The sequence below is a fragment of the Centruroides sculpturatus genome, unplaced genomic scaffold (genome assembly GCF_000671375.1).
Source record: "Centruroides sculpturatus isolate CEXI.00-Female unplaced genomic scaffold, Cexi_2.0 scaffold11, whole genome shotgun sequence".
Taxonomy (NCBI): domain Eukaryota; kingdom Metazoa; phylum Arthropoda; class Arachnida; order Scorpiones; family Buthidae; genus Centruroides; species Centruroides sculpturatus.
The window spans coordinates 1154860-1169997 of NW_019384501.1; the positions used below are offsets into that span (position 1 = coordinate 1154860).

Consider the following 15138-nt stretch of genomic DNA (forward strand, 5'->3'; position numbering starts at 1 on the left):
AATTTAAATTTACCGACTAGAATTCTTTCGGATAACCGACTTTCGGATAAACGACGCTCTACTGTATTTTGAAATATTTTCTTATGATTTACACATCTTTTTCTTCTTAGTCCTATGCCCTTCAAAGGCGTGGTAATATTACGAATAGACGACTTTAATTGTATCTTTCCACTGTTCCCAGTGTTGAGCCATATGGATGGCTTAATACATTGTATATCCTGTAATAATCATTACTGGGTCTTCCCACTTAATCCGACATCTGATTTTAATCTGACTCTAGGGCGTTTGACATTGATCTTCCCTTTTAGAATTTGTATCTTAAATCCATTTTTGCGTCTGGAAATATGTCTCAAGAAGCGAAGGTAGGATTGGTATACTTTAGTGGTAAGGAGTGTTGTGATTTTCAGTTGATTTAGGATGAAGCAATTTGTTTGGTGCTCCGTCCAAGAGATTCTCAGCATTCTTCTATATGTCCATAATTCAAAGGAATCAAGTTTCTTCCAAGAAGTGGCATTTATGGTCCAGGTTTCCAAGGCATGAGTGGCGAACGAAAAAATAAGCGTTCTTATGAGCTTTAGTTTATTGAAAATAGCAATCGCAGAATCTTTCCAAATTCTAAATAATTTAAAGGTTGCGTTGCGAACGAGGCAAATTCTGCGTTTAATTTCATCATCGCATCCTCCTATATTCGTAAGAAGTGATCCAAGGTAATCAAATTCATTCTCCACCTTATAGCCTGCAATTTCCTTAGTCTGTGCCAAGGAATGATCAATTATCATAACTTTCGTTTTACTTCCATTAATCAGCAATCCATATTCCCTGCTCCCAGTTTCAAGACGTTTCATAATATTTTCAAGTTCTGATTCACTGGATGCTATAATAAGTGTATTGTCAGCCTACCTCAGATTGTTAACTTTATGGCCCCCGATGGAGATGCCTCTGTCCCAGTTATCTAATAAGGTATTAGATAATTAAGACAGAGGCATCTCCATCGGGGGCCATAAAGTTAACAATCTGAGGTAGGCTGACAATACACTTATTATAGCATCCAGTGAATCAGAACTTGGAAAAAACCAGGTTTTCTCTGAAATAATAATGAGAAGGATATTAGTAATAACCTTTTCATTATTATTTCAGAATAGGCATTAGAATATAAAGGAAAGAATACATCCCTATCTTACACCAGCCTCAGATGTAAATGTATTAGACATAGTTTTGTTGGGTTTCGTTGAATTCAAAATTATCCGTTGTTCATTGCAATCATCGACGATGAAAATTTTAAAATAAATTTCTGATTAACGAAATAAGATTTACATGTAGAGTAACAAATTTTAAGTTAAACAACTCGCAACCAATTGTGGATATCTAAATATAATTTTCATCTCGTTTTTAACTTTTACGTAATATAATTGAGTATATCAGTATATAAATTGAAATTATTTCTCACAAATTTGTCTCGGGTATTTCACTTTCTACGACTGCCGTTATGTAAAATAAAAATGGTGAAAGTAAAAGGAGTAATTGAATTTATCGAATTAGAAAATATAATTATTAATTATTTCTGTTTGCATTTAAGAACATTTTCCTTTTCTTTTCAATACGAAGAGTAGTTAGTAATTAGGTTACAAACGGACACTTGCAAAAAATAAGTAAATTTCTAACACAAAAGATTCGTTGCTATAAAATCTGTACATGCATTCATACTGTAGAAGTTTTCCGCAGCATGGTCAATGAAAGGCTGTTGGAGTAATTGCGTGACACGCTCATAAATCTCTTTCTCGCTAGGAAGTTCTGAGCTCGTGCGATCGAAGGGTCTGATCAAATTAGTCAGTCTAAATAAATAGGCTTTCACGAGTGTTTACTGATGCATGTCAGTAAACACTTATTTCTTTAATCTATTTGCCGTAATCAAATGGTTTCAATTAACATTAATTATAAAGATGAATATTTATCATTTGGTTTTCTCACCTCTTTCTCGAAATAACAGCTAACACCTGATCCGCAATCTGTTTCCTGCCAAATCGCTTAGTAAATATTCATTTAGCTTTGAAACCTGATAATGAATTCCGTTCTTTGCTTGGCATTTGAAATGACAATTGGGTCAGTTGTATTTGTTATAAATATCAATAAACATTTGCAAGCGGTAGAAGTCTGCAATTGTCTTACGGGCATATGCCATCTGCCCTCAGAACGGATTTTCTAAAACAAAACTGCTGAAAAAACTTCTAGTTACTTCTTTTCTTTTAACTGAAATTATTCTTTCGCAATTCGAACGTGCAGCGCGTGTAGATAAAAACACAAGAGCGGTTACAGGCTTTAAGTTTGTCACGTAACTAAAACGCACCCTGGCTCGTCTTTCTCTCGGCCTCCGATGGAGTAGTAGTGAAGTCAAAGTCACGTCACACACGCAGTTACCGCGATAATTCATTCCTACTTCTAAGCGCACGTATTGCGTGGCCACACTGTATATATCTAGTCACTGTATGTATTGCATTTTTAAAACGCCATCTGTCAATGAAAGTATAAAGGTACAACTCACGATCACTCTTTCCACCGCTTTTAATGTGAACGAAATTCGCTTCATTCCTCTCGTTTGGTCTGTTTTCTGTCTTTGCTTTTGCGCCTTTGTCATCCGACGAAATCACGTTTTATTCGTGCGTCATTGCTCCGTTTCATTTGTCTCAGTGGTGTCAAGACAGCTCTTTGCAAAGGTGTAGAGAACATCAAAGTCTGAACTGAGCCTTCCATATATATTATCGCATAAACATTATATAGGTCAATCTTAAAAAAGAATACGGTCAGATATAACTGTTGATTCATCGTCGATCATTACAACGAACAATCGATAATTTTGAATTCAACGTAAAGCACTAGATGGCGCTAAAAGAACGCCACGGTTTACTAAAGGCACGTGAGGACAAATTAGTGTATGCACGTAAGAAACCTTTAGACTTCTACTGCTTCTACTTTTAATTTGATCCTTATAATAAATACAACAGACCCGATAGTCATTTCAAACACCAAACGAAGAGCCGAAAATCGTTCTTTTTGTTGATAGTACGCTGCTGTAGGTGTATATTAAACAATGAGAAATATATTTATGGAATGTTATTTAGATTTATAACAGAGCCAATAAAAAATAACACCGTTCCCTCGAATCAAACTGCTATGTATCGCAGCGCCATCTATGGCAGTTCAAATGTATATATGTAGTAGCGCGCCTGCGCACTGCAGAGTTCTGCACCGTTATGTACTTCAATAAAACCTGGTGTTGATTTAGCTGTTCATGAGAATCCGTTTCAATCCTTTTCGTAATCTAATTCCGACGTTAATACATACCACAAACAAGCCTCAAAAGTGTACAAACTACTCTAATCCGAATTCATGGTATTTGCGGAACTATTTTTATTTATAAAGTTTCCTAATGTAATTAAAAAAGCATATTAAAAGAATAGTAACTGAAATGTACAGTATGATCTGTTGATAACAAACTTCCAGCTTAAATTGTTCGGTTGTACGAACACGTTTAATAAAACGAACTTCCGTTTTACTGTATTGTTTTGTCAGTCCAGCAACAGTGCAATTCCTGCAAATTTCAATCCACCGCAATGATTTTATTATCTATTACAAAACTATCTTCGTTTTTCGCTGTTGTTTCCGACTATACACAACTGTACACAAGAGAAAGAAGAAGACTCGGAACTAACTGTAAGCTTTCTTATTGAATTAAATCCCGTTTTGGCGATCGACTCGGGAGATGTCACCTCAGTTTACTTCTACTCAAAAACAAAATGCAAAAAATGTCTTTCTCTTCACTTCAATCTTCCCGAAAATAAACACATTGCAAACATAATATTCGAACGTTGTCTCTTTTTGTAGAAGAAAATTGCCAATCGTAACTTATATTGCAAGTATACAACACTGTTGTAGCGCGAAAGAGCATTATTAGTGTACTTTTAAAACATTAACCAGAACCGAAAAGGCGTGCCAAGAAAGGCCAATCGATTAAATCTAAATGCGAACAATTCTGTTAAACTTTTTGTTTCAATTCTTCCCTGTAAAAAATTTTTGGGAAAAAAATGGATTAAAGCACATTTTAGCACTTTAGCCCACTCTTAAACCGTATTTATGGACAAAGAATTTGACACCATAACAAAATATTTATAAAACTTTATTTACTCGCTTTATGTTAAATACATTGATTAAAATAAACGAGATAATTTTTTCTCTAACGAAAAAAGAAAATAGAAACGTCGGAATCGATGAATCATCACGAAATATTTAATAAAGTGTACAAAGAGCGGGAAGCGTGCAGGTTTCGATTCCCCCATAATTGGAATGATATTTGAAAAAAATGTAGACCTATTAATTTATATTATTGTCCGCCCTTCCTTAGTCTGGAGAACGGAGTTACATAGATCACATCCGAGATCAGACGTGGAAAAAGAATGGGGAAGTAGGCCCCGATTAACGATATACGAACTTCGGTTGCAAATCGGGAAAGACACGTTATTTTAAATCTTTCCCCTCTTCCCGTTACATAAATGACTAACATGACTCTTTCCTTGCTAACGGAAAAGTATGATGTACTGTACAAAGACAAGCCACTACTAATTTCAGGTGGAAAGTATATATTTTAAATTAAATTTTAAAAAATATGATTAAAAATTGCAGCTCGGCATTATCACAACGTCACAGGAAATAATTGCTCGCATATTGCGAGAGTCTTTACATAAACATTATTTTAATTCGGAACGGATATTTACACTATTTAAATTGCAATATACAGAAATGTTATATAAAAAGCAACAGCAATTATCTGCAGAATTGTTAATGACATAAAGTAAGAGAAGAGAATCCTCTTAATAAATTGTGAGGTTAAATAATTACATAAATGTTCAGAGATCAGTATACGGGATTATCCACAAATAATTTTACTCTATTTTTATACATTCAAATTACAAATCCACTTCCTTTAACGCTGCACAACGCATAGAACATAGACTCAAAATTACGTAAAGCATATCCTAGATCAGGGGTCACAAGCTTTTTTCACAGCGGGCGACATAACTGACGAGCGCGGGCCGCTTAACCATTTTGTTCGCTACGAAAACCAAATGCACAAAAAACAAGAGACAACCAACATATTTATTTGTCAATACACAAACACGATCGCTGCAGCAAACACATAGTCGCTTCTGTTAGAAACTTCATTGCAAGTACTTATACAAAAAAGCGCTCTCATATCCAAAGTCTCAAAAAGTCCACGAATTTTTTATTTCGCTGATTTTCCTAAAAATTGTTTTATTGTCAGATGCAAAAATCAGATTGGGTCACTTCTAGCATTAGTATTTATGAAAAATTCAAATACGTGTAAGTTTATCTACATGATATTTCTATATAAATAATTATATTTTAACTCATTTGATGCACATCGTTGTGGGGGACGAATGAACTGACCTAGCGGGCCGTGGTTTGATAACTCCTGTCATAGATGCATCTCTTAATTGTACTGAGAATAATACGTAGCGGAGAGTTACATTATTTTCTTAATTACGTACAAAACAATTATATTAACAGTACGGTTCGAACTTCGATCGTTCGAAAAACAATGAATCATTCTGTCGAGATACTATCATTAATTTAATTAATTAAAATAACTTTTTGTACCTCCATTATTATTTTTCGGAATGGACATGATTTTCGTCTGGAACAACTATAAACACGAAATAAGTAAGTATCTAATAAATAGTTAATTATGCTTTTTGCAGTTATTTCACATCTGGAACAAATCGAAATCTAAATTTAATTAATTATTTATTTATTAATAATTTGCTTATTAATGAAATTATGATATTTATTTATTTTTATTAATTAATAACAAAAGTATAAATTCACTATCATCCAAAGTTTCTGTAGCTTCTTTCGATCTGCAACACAAGAGGATTTCTCTTTATTCACATATTTTCTGTTTTGCCGGTTGTAGTTTAGTAATGAAATTTGTAAATTAAAAAGTTAAACTACGGTAAAAGGAAAATGACGAAAGCTTCAAAGCGTTATTATTCCTCTTTTAAAAATATCTTAGAAAATACCCCAAAGAATAAATTCTTTATGAACGTGTACATTGACAACAAGTGCAATGCAACACACATGTTATTCGAAAAAACTACCGTGTTTGGAACAATGTGTATGACGATTATTTTTGTATTAAGACTACTTAAAGTAAATTTGAAACAAAAATAAAAAGAAAAACTGCAAATTTTATGAGGAAGCATTTCTCACTCACAGATACCTTTGCAGATTCGCAATTTTAATAAAATTTGCACGCAGGATATCTGTCTTTATTGACAACTGAAAATTACAGTGAACTGTAAGAGATTGCATTTGTAGTAATTAAATATTTGTCACGCAGTTGAGAATTAACCACTGTTGTGTGTGGCACGTAGTGTGGTGAAGTCCATCGTAGGTAGTAAGGTGTTAACAGGGACAAGCCACTATTTATTTGAGGTGAAGATATATATCAGTATTATACTTATGGAGATTATCTGTATTTTAAATTAGATAAATTAAACATATTAAAAATTTCAGCCCGGCATCATGACCACGTCGCAATAAATAATTACTCATTAATTTTAAGCTTTTTATCCTATTATTGATATCACTTTTATATAGGCCTAAATATGTTATTCATTTCTATCATTATGAATTTATAAAACCAAATTGTAACCNCAGGGGAAGCCACTACTAATTTGAGATGGAAAGCATATATTTTAAATGAAATAAATTAAAAATTGCAGCCCGGCATTGTGACCACGTCGCAATAAATAATTGCTCGTTAATTTTTAGCTTTTTATCCTAATATTGTTATCATTTTTAAATTAATAAAATATATGTTATTCATTTCTATCATTATAAGTTTACAACACCAAATTGTAACCACAATGATGCAGTTCACAACTTTTTATGTTCATAGTCTATTATAAAAGTAATACAGAACTAAACTATTTTCGAAAAATGCATTTCGGGTTATTTTTTAAATGGTAAACCCTGCATAAAGAATGAAAAGGAGCTAAGTAAACTCGGACACATATTTTACATTATTTACAGTCTTAACAAACTGAGATGCTACAGTGTAATTTATTCTATTGTAATTTGTAGAAACAAATTACAATACAATAAACTAGTTAGATGATAATTCTTATGAATGTGTTATAATCTATTTGTTACATTTATTTTAACGTTGTTTAACCTTTCTTATAAATACCTAAAATGTCCATTGCATTTTATATTTCTGACTAATCGTTATAAACAGTTTCTAAAAAATTACTTAAATACAGTATATTGTAAAGTTTATAATATTTCGTCTATTTATTAACATATTTTTTCTTGCTATTTATTTAGCTTTGTTTTGTTGATTTTGACCTGTTTAATTCCTATTTAATTAACAAAATAAACAATAACTACTATTTATGTTTACGGTTTAAATTATTGTTGTTTAAACAATTGTTTACATTATTCTCTGGCTTTAAAAATCTATAACATTTAATGTTTAAAATTTACCGTAAGGATATTTCTCTTGTTTAATTTTTATCCTCATATTATCACCTAACATTGTCTATCACTTACTTGTTAGCGTCAATTCTTTAACTTTTACTTTAATTTATTTTATTTAGTTTTACTTTCCTGGCTGTTCTGTATACGTAACAAGGAAGAATACTCAAATTTGACTCCGAGTGTTTTGACCAGGGTTTCTTAAACTTTTTTATTCACGATTTATGATTGTGATTTTTTCGCGACCCAAAAAGATATAAAATTTGCATAAACAATAATGATGTAATACCACAGTTTACTCTTGTGTTACAATGGAACAGAGACAACTGAATACACTGAAAAGCGACAACACTACACTATTTCACACTACAATCAGTGTTGCTGAATCGTTGTCTCGCTGCACCAGAAGTGACACAAAGCGCAACTCACAAAACCTATAACACAAAGCGTGCCATTTTAAAACTCTCAAATTATTTTCAATATTTTGCATTTTTTTTTTTTTACTCTTTTTGCCCTGTGGGCACTAAGAGGACCTGTTTTTGCAAGTCCATTATGGGTTCGGCGAGACCCACAATGGCGCTGCCGGGTGGTGAGGGACGGGGCCCGACATATCCAAACGGACCACCCCCGAAAAATTCCTGGGGATTTTACGACCCGGGTCCCCCAGAGCGGTAACTGCCACCTTGACCGCTCGGCAATCCGGCCGCCAATATTTTGCATTAAAATCTCGCGACCCCAAGATTTCGCTAAGCAACCCCAAACGGGGTCGCGACCCATAGTTTAAGAAGCTCTGGTTTTGACCATCTTTACGTTTTGAGACTTCCTGAACTCGGAAAAGTCAAAGAATGGTGAAAAATTCCGTGTGTCTATGTGTGTGCTGGCAACTGTTTCGTATATCTCGGGATGACTTAAAGATCAAGAAACGAAACTTGGTGCGATAGCTTGTGTATAGGGGACACGGATGAATGGATTGTTAGATTTACTGGTTAAGGTGGTGAGAGTGATGTGTCATATGTCATATCTCGAGAGACGACTAAACGAAGATTTTTCCAGTTATCAGCATTTGAAACTTTTTATAAAAACTCATCCTCATCCTCAAAAGTAAGCTTTTTGCCATTCGATAATAATTGAAAATATAAAAAGTTCTTTACAACAAAATATCGTAACAGATGGCGATACAAACGAACTATGTTTATTATGATTAATAAAATGAATGTTTTCCCCTAGACTTGAATAAATTTTATGAAAAAATAAAATATTACACATTAATAAGAATTAATATCAAACTATAATTTGTTTTCTATTACAATGTGTAAATCAATGGCCTTCAAAGTGGGGTAGCGCGTACCCCAGGTGGTACACAAAGTGATACTTGAGATATCCAAAGTTTCCTTCGAAATACTGTATGTGTGTCCTGTCCGCAGTCTTTTTAATCTTACAATTATTCTTCCGACGAAGTAAACTCACGATCACTCGCGATCATACAGGGAAAAATTCAAATTGCGGTTAGCAAAAAATTTAGCAAATTTTTTAAACAAATACAGGGTGTTTCTTTTTTAACTGATACTACTCTGAGACGTCTGTAGAGCAATCTAACAGCCGGACTGTCGCCAAATTTGGGAGTGTGACTAAGAACAACATGGGAAAGAGATTCCGTGAAGAAAAAAAAATAGTACCTAAATTTGCCAGTAGGGGTAGATTTGGCGCTGCTATAGCTAACAGCTAAGAATTTGCATAACGCGCTGGTAACACCTCAAAATCCAAATTCACAATGACATGGTCGACAGCAGCGCCACCTAATTTGAGCTGAAAAGACAAGGACAAAAGTCCGAAGCTCATTCCAAACTTCGGCAGAGTTCAACGTGCATCTTTCGTTACCTCGACATGAGTTGCTTGTGAAACTTTATTATCTTAACCAATCGAGCGCACCGGGCGCTCTTCGTGAGTTTAGAACCCGTAACAACCTGCGCAGAAGTCCTCTATCAATTAATGCATTGAAAGACTCGATAAAAAATTTGAAGAGACAGGATCCTTAGCAGTTTGGCCTAATAGAAGGCAAAAACCGGTGTCTGCACAGACAGTTAGCGATGTTGCGATTGCACTCGTTGAAGGTTCTAACCCCCGGATCTAACCCTATTAGACTTTTTCCTGTGGGATTACTTAAAGTCCAAGGTCTATTTTGGTGGTATCCCCAACTCGATGACCTTGAAAGACAATATTTCTCGAACTGTGATAAACATTCCTGCGGACATGTTACGTTTGGCCGTAGAGAACACGGTGTCCAGGATGCAATGTGTTGTCCAGCAGGACGGTGGTCACATTGAAGGAGGGAGAAGGTTATTTGCTGGTTAATTAAACTGCACCGAAACCTCTGTCTGATTATTCATTCGTGTGTTTGTTAATTGCAACTGGTTTTATGCAAATTCTTAGCTGTTTCGTTACAACAGCGCCAAATCCACCCCTCCTGGCGAATTTAGGTACTATTTTATTTCCTTCACGGAATCTCTTTCCCATGTCGTCCTTAGTCACTCTCCCAAATTTGGCAACAGTCCGGCTGTTAGATTGCTCTACAGATATCTCTGAGTACCATCAGTTTTAAAAAAAAACCACCCCGTACAATGACATTGCTTACATTAAATTCAAAATGTAAATTTTATGATGACGTTTATAACTAGTTTCCTGAATTAACACTTTTCTAGTAGTGCACATGTACAAACTTATCGGTGACTACTTTTAAAATATAATTAATATCTTATTAACAAATGTTTTCAAAAACGTTACATCCCCTCCCGGTTTCCCCTACAACTCCGTTTTTTACATTTGACTGTGGTAAAGAAAAATTCGATCATTTGCTATATCAACGGAGCAATCCGATTGAGAGTCATTTCGACGAAGAATTCGGCAAGGAAACAAGAAAATGATAAGGTGTAACCTACAATAAGCACAGTAAATGGGCCAAACAAGTCTTGTAGAGACAAAGGTCTCCAATCATTCGACGATTTTAGTTTTGATTCGACAAAAGTATTGCCAGAGAATTCAATATTGACTCCAGTTTCGAACAATCTTCTGAGTCTAAAGATTAATTAATTATTAAATAAGATTAGTGCTTCTATTGATACGTAAAGAGAAATGTTAAAGTGTACTTACAATTTGTCGATTTTATTTTTATGCGGAAATCCTTTTCTCATCATAAGTACCACATTACTTGTGGAAAGAACGTCATCGGATACGAAATATTCGTCGTCGGAACCCATGGTGAGGAATTTTATTAAATCTGGTGAATTGATAATCGCCACTTTTCTTGTTTTTCCAAATATTTTAATATACATTTTGAATATTTCGGCATATACTGCATTGGCTTCCAGGCCTTCCGCATTTCTAAATTTAATATACAAATTTGTATATTTTTCTTTTATTTCAGCATCTTCTTTTAGTTGATTACTCAAAAACTGTCGACACGAATTAAAATGTTTGGCCAAGGTTCTGATGTATCCGATTTTCGATTTCTGTAAAGATTTCAATTCCTATTTCAAGTGATAAAGTAAATTTTTAATAAGTGTAAAACTTGTTATTGATTTATTGATTGATTGATTAATCTAAATATATAAAATTACTTGTCCTGACTGACTGAGTCACTGATTCATCATCGCCCAGAGCAAACTGCTGAACATAAAGAGGTGAAATTTGGTACACAGTTAGGGTATGTCATGAAAACGGACACTAAGAAGGGAATTTTCGAAATTCCTCGCTTGGGGGAAAGAGAGAGCATTAAGGCTTAACCAAAAAAAAACGGCTTTTACTGTACTATTTTAGAGGCGATTTTTTGTTTTCAACAACGTTTTGTCTTCATCGAGTACTTAGGTGTATTAAATTGATAACATTTCACACATTGTTATAAGTATTTTTTATATATTTCGATTTTTTAACCAAATGTTCGAACCGTTTTAAATTCGAATTTGTTATTGCATATTGTTTCGATTATAGAACGATTGTTAAACGTTCGAGAAAATTAATCAAATTGAAAACAGTTCGTTTGATTTTCAGCAATTCTTATTATTCTCAGCGGTAGGTGTTATATAACAATTACTATAGTTGTTGAAATACTGAATATAGATGGGGTTTGCTTGCAAAACTCCCGCGGACGAAGTCGCGGGTAACAGCTAGTCAATTTATATTCTAATTGTAAGTTTTTAATAAAACTGGAATCTAGTTTAAATAATAATTTGGTAGTTTTTTTTATCATTGATTATTGTTTCAAATCGTAGAAAAATATTAAAATTTAAAATTTGATTAAACTATCGTTTCGGTTTGCCCATTTTTTCCAATATTGAAAAGTTCATGAAAAAAGTTTTACCCCATAATAACCAATCCAAGTAATTTCGTCCCTTCTCTTCAACTTCCGGCGGGATGGGCGACCCCACCGACCCAATTTAGCTTGCTTTGTTCACTGCTTTAAAATTATAACAGTAATCCTTTACATATTTTTAAATTAAATTTTAATTTAGTTTATATCTATTAAACTAAAATGAAGTAATCTGCAATAGATTACTTCATTTTAGTTTAATAGACTGCAGACTGCATATTCCAACTGTTAGAAAAAAAGAGAGCGACCTCAGAGACCGAAATGGGTCTACTTGTCCGGATTCGGACATGTAAAACCAAGGCCGTGCGGTAGATTTTCTAAGTATAATGCAAGTCTTTGAAATTCTGCCCCTTAAATGTTTTTTATGCCGCCCCCTCACGGTGCCGCCTGATGCGGCCGCATCTCTGCATCATAGCACGGCACGGCGCTGTGTAAAACTTTAGAATGTTCGAGGTGGTCCTCTTCGGCTTCATTCTTCCCTTACGAATGTCTTATTGTGGGTGTAATCGAATCAACTTTGGCATCGATAAAATGCCATCTTACTACCCATAGGATGAAAAGTATCAAAATAACTCGACGTCTTAATAATGTGTGATATTATTTCATTATTAGCAAACCGAATGTATACATTGTAAGTGGTAGATTGCAGGAAACAGTATTTTCAACAGCATACTTGTATACCGGGATGAATTGGCCAAAAATTTTTGTATGGTCATTTCGAATGTTTTCAATCAATGAAACCAGAAACCTTAGTTAAATTTGGCATAGAAAAGAAGAGGATAAGGGAAAAACGCGATACACCTCATATCATTTTTAAATATCATAGTTTTGCTTATCCGAAACAACTTTGACAGACATTTATATTAAACACACATTCAATAGAATTCCAAAGCTATATTAGTGTCGCTAACAATGCCCTTCTAATTTTTTATCGGGTTATATTGTTGCACTCTCGCACTAGTATTAAATTAATTGCTGTTTAAATCGTTATTACTGTTCTTTAGTTAATTCCCTGAACGCAGATTCTTTTGCATATAGAAAAAGCACTGATAGGTTTTTCAATTTCGCACGAAGTTTCTTTCATTTGTTTTCTGTTTAATCATTCCCAGTGTTTCCAAAATACAATAACCATTACGTGTATTCGTAAGTCGGAAGAAAATTCTAACCGATATTGTTATTTCATTAAACCGGATTACTTTATAAAACAACTTTATACTTACATTTAAGTTTAGAATATAGTTAGGGTCGTCAATAAATAAGCAGGTATATTCTTTTCTTTCAAGGGCAGCAGCGAGTTGTTCTAGTGTGGTGGGCACGGGTTCGTTTATTTGTACGGCCAGCGACGACGACAATACACCACTGTAACCCCATAACAGAATACTAATCGATAACACCCACATTACAAAACATATTCTGGACGCAAATCGATTGATGACACTCATGTCGACTCCTGTAACGATTGAAACTCCATATAAACTTCGCCAACGAATTGTCATAAATCGTATCGACTTACCTTGGTTAGTCATAGTGGTGAAGAGAAACCAGTATACACTCGCTACGGGCCAAGGTTTATCGGCTTTGTCTTTGATGACCCAACGGAAATAAAATCCAAACAGTAAAAAGGAACTCAATACAGCTAGCCACACCTTTATTAAATTCGTATAAAACAAAAATAATAATTGCAATATTTAAAGGGATTCTAAATTTGACAGAGGAAAAAGGAAATTTACCTGTAAACGAAGGGCGTTAGCGATTGTATGCCATCCAATTTGATGCTTTCTCAGTTTTAAAAGGAAAGTTTTAGGTTTTATCAAAATAGGAACTGAAAAATGCACATCGTGGTAATTGTCGAAACTAAGTTCGGAATATGTTAACGAAATATCAGCCTCCTGTAAAAATGAATCATGAAAAATATCGTTTATACAAATAACTGCAATGAATATATCGATAAAATATATCAACGTATTACGGAAAAGACTATATTTATATTACAATATAATTCGTAATACGTTGGTTACAAATTAATAAAATAAATAAATAAATAAATAAGCAAATAAATTAATTACTCAAATATTAATAAATTCACGATGACGTTTAATTGTAAGACATAAGACTTGTTACCTTAGACTCCAGACACGATGTTTTCGAAAGAATCGACGTGAGTTCTTCCGACTAAATTTTAATTTTTAATAATTGTCTTTTTTAGAGGCTAAAAATTGATAAGATTTTAGTAAAATGCGAAGTTTGTTCTATTGCTTATTATGACGTGCCTTATTTTGCAGTAATTCCTAAATAAATTCTAAATGCTAACAACATGCAAATTTGCTTGTCATTAGCATTTGAGATTCACAAAATATTCATTAAGTTTATCCGCATTTTAGATGTGACCCACGATATTTTCTTTCTTTCCGATTTCTATGATCTACCACCTCAAAAAGTTAACCGAATCAATGCCTTGTATATAAAAATAATTCTGGCAAATTTGAAAATTTATGGTTCATCCAGTCCAGAAATATGCAAAATGCACGCGTACTTATTTTTGTAACATTTTTTTTTTCTGTTTTTTTTTTTCTTTAATATTTTTGGGCTTGTGCAGTATTAAAACGTAGGGCAAAAATATGACTCATTAGTTAGTTCCTCTGTGTTTTATATAATTTGCAATAAAATAAACAGATTTGTTCGTTGATACAGAAACAAAAAAGTAAAAGCAGAAGAACTAAATTAATAAATACCTTATTTATTAACTGTGAAATTTCAAAACTTCGTCCATTTCCAGAGAATTTGTTGAGGTCTTCTCTTGACACGTTTGCGTACACGCAACTGAAAATATATAATTATTTTTATTAAGAGGTGATGAAATGAAAGTTGGCCATTAAAATGTTAATCACCACTTGTTGTCCTGATGTTGCCCGTGTCACACCTCCCTCATAACTGCTCTGCACCTTGTAGTAATGCCACCTTCAAACTCCGTCTTACTACTGTTATGATATGTACAGTAGATATAATTTGTTTTGTATAACATCATTACCTTATAATTCCGCTAATTAAAATACTGTTTATAATAGTAACTCTTACGTCAAACTACCGTGTAACATTACGAAGCCGCCATAATACTTTTATAACGGTTGCTTTTTCTTGTATAATTTTAAGTACAGTAGATCCCTATAAGATGGTAGATACGTTCCGTTTTTTATAAATCAATTTTGTAGGAATCACAGCAGTAG

General features: G+C 33.7%; 1 protein-coding gene across 1 annotated transcript; it reads right to left on the bottom strand.

The window, feature by feature from the left end:
- Positions 1 to 10403: 10403 nt before the first annotated feature.
- LOC111622101 lies at positions 10404 to 14018 on the bottom strand. The gene is made up of 6 exons (XM_023364417.1): positions 13981 to 14018; positions 13645 to 13803; positions 13428 to 13560; positions 13135 to 13364; positions 10699 to 11057; positions 10404 to 10623 (listed from the first exon to the last, which is right to left on the bottom strand). Exons 3-6 carry the CDS (start codon positions 13438 to 13440, stop codon positions 10404 to 10406), a joined length of 822 nt encoding a protein of 273 aa, XP_023220185.1. The 5' UTR covers positions 13441 to 13560; positions 13645 to 13803; positions 13981 to 14018.
- Positions 14019 to 15138: the final 1120 nt, after the last annotated feature.